The sequence below is a fragment of the Vipera berus genome (genome assembly GCF_964194415.1).
Source record: "Vipera berus genome assembly, chromosome: 4".
In the NCBI taxonomy this organism is placed as follows: Eukaryota; Metazoa; Chordata; class Lepidosauria; order Squamata; family Viperidae; genus Vipera; species Vipera berus.
Genome location: NC_138206.1, coordinates 63789537 through 63806830, shown reverse-complemented (window position 1 = coordinate 63806830; position 17294 = coordinate 63789537). Strand labels below are relative to the sequence as shown.

The window sequence follows — 17294 nt, the reverse complement described above, 5'->3', positions numbered from 1 at the left end:
TCTAGAAAAGAAGTTGGGGAACCATGGTAGATTTTAAACCTGAAATCTTTTTATTAAGCATAACGCCAGAAAAAACTTCATAAACAAAGTATATATTTGATTTTGCATGTGACAACAGGGGCAAGAATTACATTCGCACAATACTGGAAAAATGAAGAAATAACACCAGAGGAATAAATAATTAAAAAAATACTAGACTGTGGAAATAGACAGACTTACTTTGAGGTTGAAAGAAAAAGAAGAAATAGAATATTTTCAAACTTGGGACTTATTTTATCAATGGTTAGAGAAACAAATTAGGGATTAGGAATTTAATTTGTATTAGTAGATGATAAACTCAGAAAATAAATTTGTTGAATAAGTACTGTTGAATTGTATTAAAAAATCAATAAAAACTAATAAAAAATCCTCATTTCACTGGCCAATTAAGTATACTGGGGTAAATGTCATAAAAGCCAACAAATGATTCCATACAACAAGCAGAGTCATACCCTATCCATCCAGGTTCCACATGGGTCATACAAAAGTGGTATAGAAGTCTGTTATCCAAGTGGACAGTCAAATTAAAATGAGTTCAGACAGTTAATATCAAATCAATTAAAAGTACATCTGTGAGGCCTTTTCAATCAGTTTTCCTAGAAATTGTTTGTGTTGACCTGTAACTGCACAGCTGTTCCAGGTCTCCTCCATTAAATAGATTGGGTGGGGGAATGCAGACCAATTGCAAGAGAGATTTATTACATCCATTAAATATGTGGTCAGTTCTACTTTGACAGATTTATCAGCTAGGAAGGAAGAAACAAGGTTTAAATAATGAATAACTTATCTTTTCACTAAGCTAGCCTGCAAGATTTATAACAACAAATTATATGGCTGCCAAATGTACATTTCAGTGATCGGCCCTAACATTGGCATCCAAAGGGTAGCAGATCTGAATAATGCTATCCACAATGAATTATGTGAACTGTTCATAATGACTCTCTCATTTCTCTAATAAAATGCATAGTGCAGAGAGTAGTACAACTTTATCAAAGCAGGTATAATAAAGACATTGATGTAATCCATCTTTTCTATCTGGACTGCCACAAATTAGGCCTTCAAACAAGCATATTTTGATCTTGTAGTTTAGCTGTTGTCCTAACCCTTTCATCATTTTTACCTTTCTAATAAATTGAAGAATGTATTTGGCTCTACAAGAGAAAGAGAAGCAATTGGGTCAATCTTTTTTGCCATCTCTGTATTCCAAATCTCTGTATTCCAAATCACAATATTGCCAACAAATATTTTCAACTTCACAGATAAAAGGTAGTCATGAAATATTGGGTCCATCTTTGCAATGTCACTGTAGGCTTTGAAATCCCATAAAACAAGAATAATAAAATAATACCTCCTCCAAAGGAATCCAACCTTTGTTGAAGGACGAAGGTTCAGCAAATATGGTATCATTTACAGCAAGTTGCAATGCTGCCAACTTGATGAAACACATGTTATGATGCCTTGACATAAGTTCCAGTATGTACTTGTGTCCAACATCAGATGAAAGTACATAAGTCATGGCAATTGTATTATAAAGTCATACATGACTTCATAATACAGTTGCCATGACTTATGTACTTGTACTCTAGTTACCCCCACTGCAGTTCACTATAATTTTTTATCATGTCTTAAAAAGTGGTTATATTAAGATATGTAGTTCTTGACATCTATTGCTTGAAGCATAATTAAACATAAAGATATTGAAACTATAATCTGAGAGATTACATTATCAACCCAGGAAAATCAGTTATTAGTTTTCAAATTTTTATGTTTTTATATTAACTTCCTGAATTTTTTTTTGTTAAAAAGCATACCCTATGGGTATCATTCTGCTTTTGTACAGTGGGAAGATCACCACCAATTGGTGTCTGTCGCTTTAGCTCATCTTCTTTCAACTGCAGCCATGCCAGAAGTTCCTGAAGAGAAAGATGTAGACGTCTCCACTGATCAGAACTGGCTTCTAGATGAGACCTGAAAAAGAGGTTAAGTTTCTGTGTTACAAATATCACCAAAGCAATATCTTCCTTGATTCATATATATATTAAAGACAATATGAAAAAGATGATTTCCAGTAGCAAGGCACAATGTGAGATCAGAACTTTTATTGTTTCTTTTCCCTCTATTTCTTTGAACTTATTTGAACATTTCTTAAAGGTTAAAATATAAGCTATATAGTAGATCTGTTTCCTTCCTTCCTTCCTTCCTTCCTTCCTTCCTTCCTTCCTTCCTTCCTTCCTTCCTTCCTTCCTTCCTTCCTTCCTTCCTTCCTTCCTTCTTCCCCTCCCCTCCCCTCCCCTCCCCCAGAAGTCACAAAATGAGTACAAAGGTTTTTAAAAAGTAATGAGTACTGAGTACAAACTACAAAAAATAATATAAAATTCTGTAAAATTTATGCTCCATCTCCATTAAAATCAGCATAAACTAGCTTAAAGATTGCTGAAGCCTGCCCAACAGTGTTAGCTAGATGTCATATGTTGCAAGTGCAGGAGCAAAGCACACCTCATTTGTGGGGGTGAAACTTTATATTATTTTGAAAGGGTGAGACTTTCTTCCAAACAAAACAAGACAAAACCTTCTCTAAAAGGATCTTAAAGGAAGTCACTATTGTGAACCTTTCCTCAAAGCCAAACATCTACATCCAAAAGTTCAGCTTTTCAAACTGTGTGCACTGTATCTTTTGTGACTTTCAAAATGGAGAGCTTGAATTATGCAAACAGAAGTTAGGAGGAAAAATACGATGTTCAAAAGTGGTGAATGGGAAGAAAATATATCAGGATTGACAAGTGGATCCCTTAAGAATTTGCAGTAAGAATACTGATTCTCACATCCAAAATTAATAACCAAGTACATTTAATTTTCATAATCAGTAGCTGAAAAATAACTTGGGGGAATACAAAACAAATTGTAGGCTTTCATATGAAACTATTTATGAGTTTGGTGCTGCTAAATGTGTACTTGACTTACAGTATATGCTGAGAGGCATTTTGTTCCATAATTCTCATTGTAGTTCTGTTCATATAACTTGCACAGTTTGTTTACTGAATTAATCCATTTCTGAATTCACATAACTTCTCTGGGCTATATTCACCTAGGACTTTAAAATTTACAAACATACATGTATACAAACCTTACCAATGTCTAGATTTAGCACATTGTGTGAATGCATATTTCATTGTACAATGAACAGGACAGTAACCAGGTCCAAGATATTGTGTGAATGTAGGCAATATAACTATTGTGTCCATTCTCCAATCTATAGAGAAATAAGTGTTTTGTTCCTTATATGCATGCATGGGTGTGTGTAATAACAACTGTACGCATTTTCTGGTTTAAGGAAAAAAATAAAGTTCAACTGTGTTCTCACCTACATGGTTTGGCTATAATAAATGTCTCATTATAACTTCCTATTTCTGTAGAACAAGAACATTGCTTTAATGTTTAATTCAAGAAAGAAAGGCAACCATGATAAACTATGGTCACTATTTTCAATTTGCTTAATGTCAGTAGTATCAAAATTGGGTGATCAAAATTACAGCAAAGAAATCATTAAAAAGCTCCTCTGTTTGACTCATATGCTGTTTTCTTTTTTCTTTTTTGTCTATGAAGTTCAGGGGATAAAAATGGCTCATGTAGATTTCAAAGATCCTTTTTCTTATATATGTGGGGAAAATAATTTTATTTTCACCTCAGACATTAATATTTTTCAGATTCACATATTTCATTTATTTTTAATAATGTTATGAAGATGGTTTCTGTCATGCAAAAAAAAAAAAGCTTTGAAAAGGGTTGAGAGCAAACAAAAGTGATTTAAACAATACTTTGTCTGCGCTGCAATTGTTAAAATTTTCTCTAATAATACTCTTTATTATGAACTTTTGCAGAATGACTTTTCTCCCCAAGAAGACATCACCTTTCTACCCCACAATTGGATTTACAGACCTAAACTTACATCAAAAATTAAGGAACACTTACATATGAGTTCCACATTGCAAATCTTTCCTGAAAGTTTTGTCCATTTACCAGATTGCAACTATTGTAAATAAATACAATTCCCAATTCTATGCAAATTTATATCTGAATTCCCAAACAACATGATTCAAATATGCTACTTATATCAGAGAAAGAACACCATATGAACAAAATGAGTTTCCTCCGAAATTTGCTTTGCTTCTTCTGAAATTTGCTTTAATTGTAATTCTTCTGAAATTAATTTAGCATGGGCTACAAATTTCCTTATTACAATGTATAGAATGATAGTTATAAGTAATTATTTCAGCTAAAACATGGTGACTCGGTAAGTAGTATTAATCTCTTTTTATGCAAATATTTATAGAAAATTAACTTTGCTTCCTAAAACTCTCTCATAAGCAGAAAATGAATTATCTTTCCAGAGTAATGGAGTAATCTAGTATATTATCATTGCTTAAATTTTGCAGCCATTTTAGTCCAATTACAATAAAAAGACTAAGGTTACATAGAATGAGGGCTATATAGGTAGATGGGTTACCAAGAATTATTCTGTTTTCACTTCAGTTTTCTGCTTCCCAGATGTTGCTATTTTTATCCCTACCTTATATTTAAAGATTTTTTCCGAAGTTCACTCCATCGGAAATTCATGTTATCCAGGCGTCTCTGCAATAAGGCACCATCATCAGAACCTTCAAGTGACCTCAAGATTTTCTGTCCATTTTCATCCAGGCTATGGAAGATGTCTGTATGGGTTTCAATTTCTTTCTGAAGTTCCTATAAAGAAACACAAACCAAATATATGAACTTTGGCATTTGCCTGAGCTTTGTTAATAAATACGTTTTAATAATTAAAATACATGAAATTACTGAAAGGTTGATCTTGTGATTTCTTAAAGTTTTTGCCTGAACATTTCAGTTAGTTATTTTCCATTGCAGTACTGAAATAGGAAAAATGCTAGTTCAAACCAGTTGAAATTTAAAGTCTTAATTATGCCAGAATTTGTTCCCAATATAAATAAAAAACTGTTACCCAAATTTTCATACAATTTGCTAGTTTGTTTCTTCTATATGCCAAGGTGTATTCCATTATAATGCTAGTTACACTAATGGGAAGTTCGTACAACTTAAATACATGCACTATTAAGAGACACAATCAAACTATAGCGTGTGCCAAAGAGAAAAAAAAAGGTTCTCTGCACTTTGCTGTTTACAATTAAGCATCAAAATCACACCCAATCTAACCTTTACATGATATGTCTTCCTGTGTAACATTTTTCAACTTGAAGCAGAGGCTTCAGCAGTCTTGAAGCACTGAAATCTCAGGAAAAGTAAGCAACTGAACAACAAGCCTTAAAATGCTAAGTTCAGTTAAATTCCATGGACAAAATGCATTTCACAGTACAGGCCACAACACTCAACTGTAATAAACAGCCACTTTGTACTGTGTCAAAATATCAGCCAGGCCATGGCTGTAGGAGGAATTGAGAACAGTAAAGGGACCCACAATACAAAACTGTCAGCTTATGTAGAACTGCCAACTTTCCTTATCGCTGTGGAAATTCGGGCCAGAAACTTTTGAAGATTCATGTTTCCCACTCATTTTTAGGAAGGCAGTGACTGCCAATGGAACATTCTTTAGAAAGCCAACTGCTTGTTGCTAGCATTCTTTTCTGCCTACATCCTGAATGGACTCTTTGTGTATTATCTGTCCTGCTCTTTGCAGTTAGAACAGTATATTTTAACCACATCAACATGTAGATTTTATTCTGAACTTTATTCTTCATCCTGTCTCCTCATTAGAATTGTCTTATACAGAAATTTATGTACAAAAAGTAAAAAAGATTTATTTTTTAATTAGAAGATAGCAAATGAAGCTTGAAGTTATCATGCCAATGAATTGTCCTGAACTAATGGTAATCTGTTTTTTTTTTTTCACCATCACTAGCATTCTCAATAAGCAGGGCTTTTTTTCTCATAGAACGCTCAGAACGGAGTTCCGGCACCTTTTTTGGATGGAACCTTGTAGGGTAGGCAAGGCGGGTTGTATGACATGTGTGAGTTCCGGCACCTTTTTCTTTTACAAAAAAAGCACTGTCAATAAGTATACAGTATATTCTCCAGGATATCTGACTAATAATGGGTGCTGCTTGGTGATTTTGCACTTCACAGTCTTAGACCAGTGCTTTTCAGACAAGCTGGCTGTAGAATTCTGGGAGTTATAGTCCATAGATCTTAAAGTTGTCCAGTTTGGGAAATGCACTCGTAGACTTTTCCCTCTCTAGATGTCCATTTTCTATCTCAGTTTTAAGCCCAAAATTAATATTTTCTTCTTTTCAGCCATTCTAGAAGACATTGCTTACTTTCTACTACATAATTTTACAACATTTTTATTTTTATTTTTAAATAAGATGAAATTATAATGTACTGACCTTCTTCAGCCTTGGTGGGCAAGTCTTGAAAAAATATAGTATTTCATAATTATATATAACTTTATTCAAGCGCAGATACTTCTGCCCCATGTACAAATGCATGGCCATGCATATAAACATCAACTATGTTTATATAATATATATAATACTAGAAATTATTTATATCATTTACAGGTGTAATTCAGGAATTATCTTATTTTAAAATAGTTTATTTTTTCCTATTAATTTTTCATTTTTACAGGAGCAAAAAAAATAGAACATTGTAACCTTAGTCTCCCCACTTATATCAATGAAGGTAGGAGGGAAGCAAAATATACTTATAGGTAATAATATACTACAAATGATATAAGGTATTAGAGCATTATTCACCTGTCCTTTACAATTAGGTGTCTTAATGCCCCAAATCCTAGGCTATAAAAATCTTGATGGCTACTAAATGACAGCAAATTATTATGTTCTAAATTTCTGCTGTCATCTAATGGTCCAAATTTTTGCAACCCAGGTAGCCTAAATCTTTTTCCAATGATGAAGTGTCAGCAAAAGGTAGAAATTAATAATAGAAAAGCTGTTTATTGAATTTCTCAGTCATAATTCAGATTTATGTCATGAAAGAAATTGTTAGTCAATATTTAAATGGTAGAATTCTTCCTTGAAGCTTTCTGCGATTTCCCCGCTAAAGATAATAACTTTAATTAAATGTAAGACTTAAGAAATTCTGTGACCAAGATATTTAAACTATTGATTTATATATGCAAGCATACACTAAATTCACAAAAAATGCATAAAAGCCTATTAATTCCTAATTTATTGTTTCCTTCACAATATATTTTTACAATTAGTACAAATGGAATGTATGGTACACATATCATTTATAACATATTTATATCATTATATAAACACAGCATGTATGTGTGTGTTCTATATATATGTGTATGTGTGTATGTGTATCTTTGTTAAATTAATTATGCAGTTCAATGTTACAGTAATAAATATTCTTGGAAGGAATTTGGAATTGACTACATTTCAGGCTCTGAGATTGCTGATGAACAACTGAGATAGTATATAAAAGACTCAGCTTGAAGTACTTTTGAGTTTAGCTGTGCTCTATAATTGCAAAGTTAATAAAAAAGGAATCAACACAGCAGGAGCTAAATCAAGCAAGTACAACTGCTGTGAGTGTTCTTGAATATTATTAACTCAAAACCCTGCCTTGCCTGTGCTTTGCCATAGTTAAGAGAAACACAACTTCTGACACAAGAGTTTCCTTTTAAAGAAGACTCAGTCTATTAATAAATGGAGTATATTCTTTTTAAACGACAAAAATGTATAAAGTAAGTTTACTTCCAAATGACCTCATGCTATATTTGCCTCAGATATTGAACTAAGCCTATTGAATAATAAAAAAATGATTTTGTTTTATGTTTGGTTAGTGTAGAAAATATTTTTATCGTATTTATATGTTGCCCGTCTCATAGAAACTGTACAGTGTACAATAAAACCATAAAAACAGTAATTACATAGAATCTAGAATTAAAATATGAATATTACAATGTTACAAAAAATAGAGAAAAATTAAAGGATAGGGAGAACATTAGATGTTACACACAACTACTTCATTAAATACCCCTTTCTGTGAAATAATCAGGTGTAATGGTATATGGAAATGACCTTGAAAGAAAAGAGTAGAGATACTGCATAGGGAACAATCAGGAAAAAAGGGATCTTAATGGTTGCTTAATAGTCAGAGAAAAAAACTTAGGAAATATCCATTCTAACTGACCAGGCCTACAAAGAAAGTGGGAGATTTGTACTTTCAGACTTGCATGATTCTTTTAATGAGGTGGAATGTAGTCTGGATTCCAGGAGGAGGCTTTGCATGGCAGAGAACCAAGAAACAACAAACTTTGATTGGGAGAAAGAGAGTTAAGATAGCTCTTCTCAAACAATTCTCACAATACATCTTTCATGATGCAAGTAGTTCCCTTAGTGTGGCAAGATTTCTGTCTACAGGTGAGAAACAATAAAAGAAACTGCTCAGAGTAATTCTACATGTTTTCCTTGGTTCTTGGGACCGGATAGTTAATGCAGTACAGCTTCATAATAAAATAGAATAGCTCACCTGGGCAGCATTGTCTATCAGGTTTACCTGGGAAAGCTGACATAAATCTTGAAAGTCTGAAAAAACAAATCTCCTACCTTCTCTTTTACAGTCTGCTCAATTAGGGTGGATCTTTCTTAAGTTTTTTTTCTCTGATCATTAGCTTACTGAGGGCTTTTTATCTTGTCTGATTGTTCCCTAGGCAGCATCTTTTACCCTCATCCCTCAAGATCATTTCCATATACCATTACATGAGGTTTTTACGGACTTCTGGAAGGATATCAAGGATGGGGCTAGTCTCAGATCAAGGGAGGGGGGAGAGAGGGAATGATGTCCTATAGCAGACATGTCAAACTTGTGACGTCACGTAACATTGCGTGATGTATCAGAGCTTTTTCTCCATTGCCGGCAATGGGGTGGGTGCGGTTTCCTCGTGACACATCCAGCCCGTGGCCTGGCAGTTTGACACCCCTCTTCTATGGGAGAGGAGATATGGAAGAAAAGGCCCATCTCCTGGATCCTGCTAGATATAGTTGCTTAGCAGACAGGACTAATTCTGATACTGCTATTATTTTGAAGAATCTCACCTGGGAAATAAAAATGTTTGTTTGATTGAATTATTTAAATTCTGCTTTATGCCAAGAGAATTTGAAACTTCATATTTCTTACAACCAGCATTTCTGTAATTAATCAAAAGTACAGTTTATAGTTTTCATGTTAATAGGGTAACTCAAATAAATATTATAAAGCATATGTTAGTAATTAATATTCCATAAAATAGAACCTATTTCATTCAAGCAATCTAAAAATGGATGGTAAAAAGCATTAAATTAATTGCAAGAAAAATAAAATCTATTTAATGAATTTTTTTTGAATATAGAGAAAAATAAGGAAATTATAACTGAATAATTGTTGGACATTTTGAGGATGCCACAAGTATAATCTAGGCCAGGGGTGTCAAACTCAATTTCATTGAGGGCCACATCAGCATTGTGGATGCCCTCAGGGGGCCAGATAGGTATGGCCAGGATGGGCGTGGCCTACTGGGTGGGCGTGGCTAAAGTGCATATGGCCTACTGGGTGGGCGTGGCCAGCTCTACATCATTTGCATCAAGGGTGCCTATGGGAGCCTGGGCAGGAGTGGGAGAGATCTGAGGGTCTCTGGCAGAAGGAGGGTCTCTGGGCCAGGGCCATGGCAGTGGGGGCCGTTCCCTCACTGTTTCCAGGATGGCTTCGCGGGCCACATGAAACCACTTCGTGGGCCAAATCCGGCCCCCGGGCCTTGTGTTTGACATTTTCTGATCTAGGCTAAATTTCATACAAAAATGTATCAGTATTATATAATGCATGTTTTGCTTTTCTCCTTTGGCTAGAAGCATGTGAACTTGTATATGAACGTCTGTCCAAGCAATTTCTATGGTGTAGTTTGTTCAAGAAAAGTTTATGGAAAACACTGATTTGGGCTTGACAACTATATAAATAAAACTTAAATTCATGCATGCAAGAACCATACTTTTAAGAATTTTGAAAGATGTTCATTTTATAAAACAGCAAAAACATGGTATGTAGGTAAATAGTGGCAGAAAATGCATATTTTACAAAAAAGGAGAGGGAGGGAACTGTGCACATGAAAATTCAACTAAAAATTGAAAAAATGGCCAATTTCTGAGTGATTAGGATAATGATATAAAAAGCTTGAGCTAGGTCACAAGATGGGCCTAGGCTAGTATTTTCTTGTTTTTTTAAATGTTATTGTGGATTTATGCAAACAATTAATTTAAAAAGAAAAGAAAATAAATCTCTTAAAATATTAAGAATATTTTAGGTCTTATCATACAATTTTGCTATATTGTTCACCTTGGAATAGCTGGAATTGATTATCAATTTTTAGCAAGTCAATGGAGTTTCAAGAGACAACAACATATTTTGATCTGCTATCTCAGATTGTCTAACAATATGACTATGAAAATATGAAAAACAAAGTCCAGCTGACTCAGTCATTGGTTTGCTAATCAAAGAGTTTGGGATTTTAAATCTATAATGTATAATAATAGATCTGACAACTTTTATCAATAATTTGCTGATAGTTTATGCTAAACCATAATAGGATTTGCTTGGATTACTCAATATATAAAACTAGCTACAGCAATTTTTAAACAATAGTTTATGGATTCACAAGTTAAAATCTATCCAGTTATAATTTCATCAACACAGTATTATTAATCAAAGAACATGTGATGTGTGAATCCAGAAATATGTTCTGGATGCCTACTATTTCTTGTTGTTGTTAGCTGCGAAGTCGTGTCTGACTCATCGCGACCCTATGGACAACGTTCCTCCAGGCCTTCCTGTCCTCTACCATCTTCTGGAGTCCATTTAAGCTCATGCCTACTGCTTCAGTGACCTCATTCTCTGTCGTCCCTTTCTTCTATTGCCCTCAATCTTTCCCAGCATTAGGCTCTTCTCCAGTGAGTCCTTCCTTCTCATTAGGTGGCCAAAGTATTTCAGTTTTAGCTTCAGGAACTGGCCTTCTAAAGAGCAGTCAGGGTTGATCTCCTCTAGGACTGACCGGTTTGATCACCTTGCAGTCCAAGGTCGCAGGACTCTTCTCCAGCACCATAGTTCAAAGGCCTCAATTCTTTGGCACTCAGCCTTTTTTATGGTCCAGCTTTCACTGCCATACATTGCAACTGGGAAGACCATAGCTTGACTATAAGCACTTTTGTTGGCAGGGTGATATCTCTGCTTTTTAGTGCGCTGTCTAGATTTGCCATTGCTTTCCTCCTGAGGAGCAAGTGTCTTTTAATTTCTTGGCTACAGTCCCCATCTGCAGTGATCTTGGAGCCCAGGAAAATAAAATCTGTCACTACCTCCATTTCTTCCCCATCTATTTGCTGGGAATTGAGAGGGCTGGATGCCATGATCTTGGTTTTTTTAATGTTCAGTTTCAACCCAAGTTTTGCACTCTCCTTCTTCACCCGCAACAAGAGGCTCTTTAGTTCTTCTTCGCTTTCTGCCATTAGAGTGGTATCATCTGCATATCTTAGGTTGTTGATATTTCTTCCGGCAATCTTAATTCCAACTTTTGATTCCTCTAACCCTGCCTTTCTCATGATGTGCTCTGCATATAAGTTAAATAGGCAGGGCGACAGTATACAGCCTTGCCGAACTCCTTTCCCAACTTTGAACCAATCAGTGGTTCCGTGTCCAGTTCTCACTGTTGCTTCTTGACCCGCATATAGGTTTCTCAAGAGACAAATAAGATGTTCTGGTACTCCCATCTCTTTAAGAACTTGCCACAGTTTGTTATGATCCACACAATCAAAGGCTTTAGCATAGTCAATGAAGCAGAAGTAGATGTTTTTCTGGAACTACCTAGCTTTCTCCATGATCCAACGTATGTTGGCAATTTGATCTCTAGTTCCTCTGCCTCTTTGAAATCCTGCCTGTACTTCTGGTAGTTCTCGATCCACATACTGCTGGAGTCTAGCTTGTAGGATTTTAAGCATAACTTTACTAGCATGAGAAATGAGTGCAATAGTGCAGTAGTTTGAACATTCTTTGGCACTGCCTTTCTTTGGAATTGGAATGTAAACTGATCTTTTCCAATCCTGTGGCCACTGTTGAGTTTTCCAAATTTGCTGGCAAATTGAGTGTAGCACTTTTACTGCATCGTCTTTTAAGATTTTGAATAGCTCAGCTGGAATACTGTCACCTCCACTAGCTTTGTTGTTGCTCAGCTTTTTTAAGGCCCACTTCACTTCACATTCTAGGATGTCTGGCTCGAGGTCAGTGACCACCTCATTGTGATTATCAGGGACGTTAAGCTCATTCTTGTATAGTTCTGTGTAATTTTGCCACCTCTTCTTAATCTCTTCTGCCTCTGTTAGGTCCCTGCCATTTTGGTCCTTTATCATGCCTATTTTTGCATGAAACGTTCCCTTCATCTCTCCAATTTTCTTGAAAAGATCTCTGGTCCTCCCTATTCTATTGTTTTCTTCTATTTCTTTGCACTGTTCATTTAAGAAGGCATTCTTATCTCTTCTAGCTATTCTCTGGAATTTTGCATTCAATTGGGCGTATCTTTCTTTTTCTCCCTTGCCTTTTGCTTCCCTCCTTTCCTCAGCTATTTGCAAAGCTTCCTCAGACAGCCATTTTGCTTTCTTGCATTTCTTTTTCTTTGGGATGGTTTTGGTTGCTACCTCTTGTACAATGTTGCGAACCTCTGTCCATAGTTCTTCAGGCAATCTGTCTATCAGATCTAATTCCTTAAATCTATTTGTCACCTCTACTGTATATTCAACAGGGATATGATTTAATTCATACCTGAACGGCCTAGTGCTTTTTCCTACTTTCTTCAGTATAAGCCTAAACTTTGTAATGAGAAGCTCATGGTCTGAGCCACAGTCAGCTCCTGGTCTTGTTTTTACTGACTGTATAGAGCTTCTCCATCTTTGGCTGCAGAGCATATAGTCAATCTGATTTCTGTGTTGACCATCTGGTGATGTCCATGTGTAGAGCCGTCTCTTGGGTTGTTGGAAAAGAGTGTTTGCTATGACCATTGTATTCTGTTGACAAAAGTCTGTCAGCCTGTGCCCGCTTCATTTTGTACTCGAAGGCCAAACTTGCCTGTTATTCCGGTTATCTTTTGGCTTCCTACTTTAGCATTCCAATCCCCCATGATGATAAGTACATCATTTTTGGTGTTAATTCTATAAGGTGCTGTAGGGCTTCATAGAACTGGTCAATTTCATCCTCTTCAGCACTCGTGGTTGGGGCATAGACTTGGACTACTGTGATATTGAATGGTTTGCTTGGATTCGAACTGAGATCATTCTGTCATTTTGAGGATTGTATCCCAGTATTACTTTTCCTACTCTTTTATTCACTATGAAGGCTACTCCATTTCTTCTGAGGGATTCTTTCCCACAGTAGTATACCTGACGGTCATCTGAATTAAATTCACCAATTCCTGTCCATTTTAGTTCGCTGATAACTAAGATGTCGATGTTCAGTCTTGTCATCTCCTTTTTGACCATGTCCAGCTTTCCTTGATTTCATGGATCTTACATTCCAGGTTCCTATGGAGAAAAAATCTTTACAGCATCGGACTTTCCTTTCACCACCAGACACATCTACAGCTGAGCGTCCTTTCGGCTTTGGCCCAGTCGCTTCATTCTTTCTGGTGCTACTAGTACTAGCCCTCTGTTCTTCCCCAGTAGCATATTGGACGCCTTCCAACCTGAGAGGCTCATCTTCCAGCGTCATATCATTTTGCCTTTTGGTACTGTCCATAGGGTTTTCATGGCAAAGATACTGGAGTGGGTTGCCATTTCCTTCTCCAGTGGATCACGTTTTGTCAGAACTCTCTGCTATGACCTTTCCGTCTTGGGTGGCCCTGCATGGCATAGCTCATAACTTTATTGAATTACGCAAGCCCCTTCGCCATGACAAGGCAGTAATCCCTGAAGGGGCTACTATTTCTAAATAATCTTTATTTCTAAATAATCTTCTGAATTCCAGCTTTTATAGGTTCACTTTAGTAATGCCACACAAAATCCTCATATACGAATATCATGATATAAATGCTAATTAGTAATCTATAATTTCTGTGGTATATGACTATCAATTGTCTTCCCAAATTTGTTTTTTGGGATAAAGGAATCTAATCAAATTAAATCAAAATAAAAAAATAAAAATATATTTAAAATATACTTGTTTTGATTTTGCTCTTAGTATTCCAGAGCAAAACCTCAGCAGGAACTTGGAAAATGCTGTCATTTTAGCTGTATACATTTGTGCTCTTGCTGTAGGTTTTACCTGTGCAAATTGTACTATTGTCAGATCATATTTAAAACTGACAACATGAACTGACAATTTATTAGCATAGGTTAAAATCAATATCTGTTTATATTACAGTCCATTTGCTACTGCTCATATTTTTTTTCCAACCACAGTACTGAGTCTTTTTTGTCTTTATGATATACATTTCAGAGAACAAAAATGTATTATTTAATTTAAAGAGCCAGGTTCAGGATTAACAGTCTTAAAAGAAAAAGAGAAGAAGAAACAAAGCTGAAGCAGTATTCTTAGGACAAAGAAATCAGAAAACTAGAAAAATATGAAGGCAATAAAACAATCATTTCAGCAATCAAAGTTAGATTTCATATTCATATGAATATGCTTAGTAAACTTAAAATAGATCAAATGATATATGATATATGTGAAATAATAAATTAGAACTGTTTTATTTTTATTTTCAAAATGTTATATTTGTCATTCTGACATTATACAGATAGTTAGGCTTACTGTATGCAATTCTGATAGTGAATACCTTATGTTATTAGTCCAAACTCAAACATACCAGACAAAAACCAAAATGGCTTTAGTTAGATTTCTAATATTTCCATTAATGAAACAGGAATATTGGAATAAGGAGACTATTTTAAAAGCAATGACCACTGCTGGACTATGTTCAAGGCATTTACTTGTTTGGGAAGACATGTCCATCCAAAAATGGGCACTTTGGGGTAGTTATTCATAAAACATTAATTTTATGTTTTACTAGCAACAGATGAGCAAGGCTACATCCAACCACCCTCTGTAACTCAATTTGCCCATTCAGGATACATTTCACCAACTGTATTTTCTACATAAGTAGGTATATTTCTTAACAAATATAACACTGAATAACAATACAGCTTTCTTATTTTCTTGCATAAAATAACACTATAAACTATAGTTTATACTTGCATTTATAGTTTAATGCGATGCATAATGTTATGTACCAATATGAATTTGAATAAATTAAATGATTCTGCCCTGGTAATAAAAGCAAATATTTTTTAACAAGTACACTCTGGGTAAACGCTTTATTATTCTGCTAGATTTTGCAGCTTAAGAAATGCATTGAAATGGTGTCAACTCATATTTCAAAGTAACTATATTTTAAACTGTTACTCACCTGTATTCTTATCTACTAATAATGAAGAAATGCATAAATAAATAATATGATAACATATTTGTTTTGGTGATTTCAGGAAAAAAGAAAATATTTTTTAAAATAAGCTACAAATGTACTTTGGTAGCATCAAATATCAGTAAAAGAAAACTACAATTTGGTAACTGTTATGCAAACTAGTTTTTGCCATTATTTTTCCAAGAGCTTCCCTTAGTCTTCTTGATAACAGAATCTTTTTCCAGAATCCTTTTCATGATAGGAGTAGCATTTCCAGTGGTGAGATTCAAATATGTGAACAACCATTGGATGCCACTTCCGGAAGTCCAATCTGGGCCTGGGCAACAAAAAATTAGCTACCGGTTCTGCCGAAGTGATGCAAACCAGCTGTATCCCACCACTGAGCATTTCTAATTTTGGAAATAGCACTGACATTTTTATGTTCCTAGTTACAAAAATGCTTTCTGTTCCAGTTTTCACAGAATTACTGAGTTTATAGAAAAAGTATGCTACAAACAGAAATGTGTCAGTTTGTATAACATGCTTTCACAGTCTCTGTTAAACCTATATTGATGAACAGCTTTGATCTTTGTGCTTTAAAAGATGTATTAGAAAATGATCCACCAAGGACATTTACTTTACAGTCTAGATGGCAATCCTCCATAATTGTTTATGGTGCCATTTTAAGGGTGTTAGTTAAATCAATGAAGGGTGAAAAGTGAAACACAAGCCTGACAGTGATCACTGCCCTCTATTTTATTTGATATTTATGAATCAGAAATCTATCTTGCACTGTGAGATAATATGAGGACTTATACTGGGATATTAAAAGATGGCCATATCAAGACAAGATGGATTAAAAGACTAAATAAACATTGTATTGATAACTTAAATGGTAAATGAGTACTTGAAATTGGTAACAATCAGAAATTACTCATGAATTATACAATATTGTAGAAATTATACATTAGAAATTGTGTAGGAAACATTGTCTAATTAAAAGGTTAGTAGGACATTGTGACAACTACTGCTGTCAAAAACAGCTTTAGGATATACAATAAAAATCCAGTATTATCATAGGTGCTCTAAAACTCCAAGACAATCTAGCACTAAGAAATAAAAATAAATTAACATAGAAAAGCTTAGCCTTCTTTTATCACCATTTAAACAATCAAGGAAGTTTTTTATTCCCTTACTAGACAATTCATATCCTTTGGGTCGTTTCAGAGATATTTCTTCACCTAAACAGTGAAACAGAATCATCATGGACAGGCAGAAAATCAATCAGAGTGGCAGCGACTTCCAATTTTCTGTCAGCTTCTCAATTGTCAGAATCCTTCCTTCCTCTTTACCTTTTTCTTCCTCCACGTTCTTTCCTTCCTATTTCCTCCCTCTCTGCTGCTTTCTTTCTTTCCCAGCAGGCAGGTAGCAGTCTGTTACTAGGTGGGGAAGAAAATGTGGGAATGTGTGTGTGTGGAAATTGGAGAATACAACAATTCTTTATTGACTCTTCCTGCAAGCTTCCCAAAAGCATAGACTTTGCTAATAGGAAGGTAGCAAAGGGTGATGACAATCTTATAAGTTCCTTGTGGGTTCCCCATCAATTTCTGGGAAGTTATAAAGGAATGTTGTAAGTGAGGATTATATAACTAGCTATCTGCAGCAGTGTCACTTAAGCAACAAAATATTTTCCTTATTTCTTTCCATTGGGCCCAGTATTCTATCAGTTAGTCCAGAGGTGTCAAACTGCTGGCCCGCGGGCCCGTTGCATCATGCAGAGGCCACACCCATTCCAGCTCTGGCA

General features: G+C 35.1%; 1 protein-coding gene across 9 annotated transcripts in view; it reads right to left on the bottom strand.

Annotated features, from left to right (window-relative positions):
* Positions 1–17294, bottom strand: part of DMD (dystrophin) — a 931439-nt gene that overhangs the window by 192684 nt on the left and 721461 nt on the right. For all 9 annotated transcript variants that reach the window (XR_014026476.1, XM_081327957.1, XM_081327955.1 and 6 more), the window contains 2 exons: positions 4607–4779; positions 1851–2007 (listed from right to left, as the gene is read on the bottom strand). Coding sequence is in view for 8 of the 9 variants with exons in the window: in XM_081327957.1 (XP_081184083.1) it covers positions 1851–2007; positions 4607–4779 (330 nt within the window). In the remaining variant the exon portion in view is untranslated. The remainder of the gene's footprint in view (positions 1–1850; positions 2008–4606; positions 4780–17294) is intronic.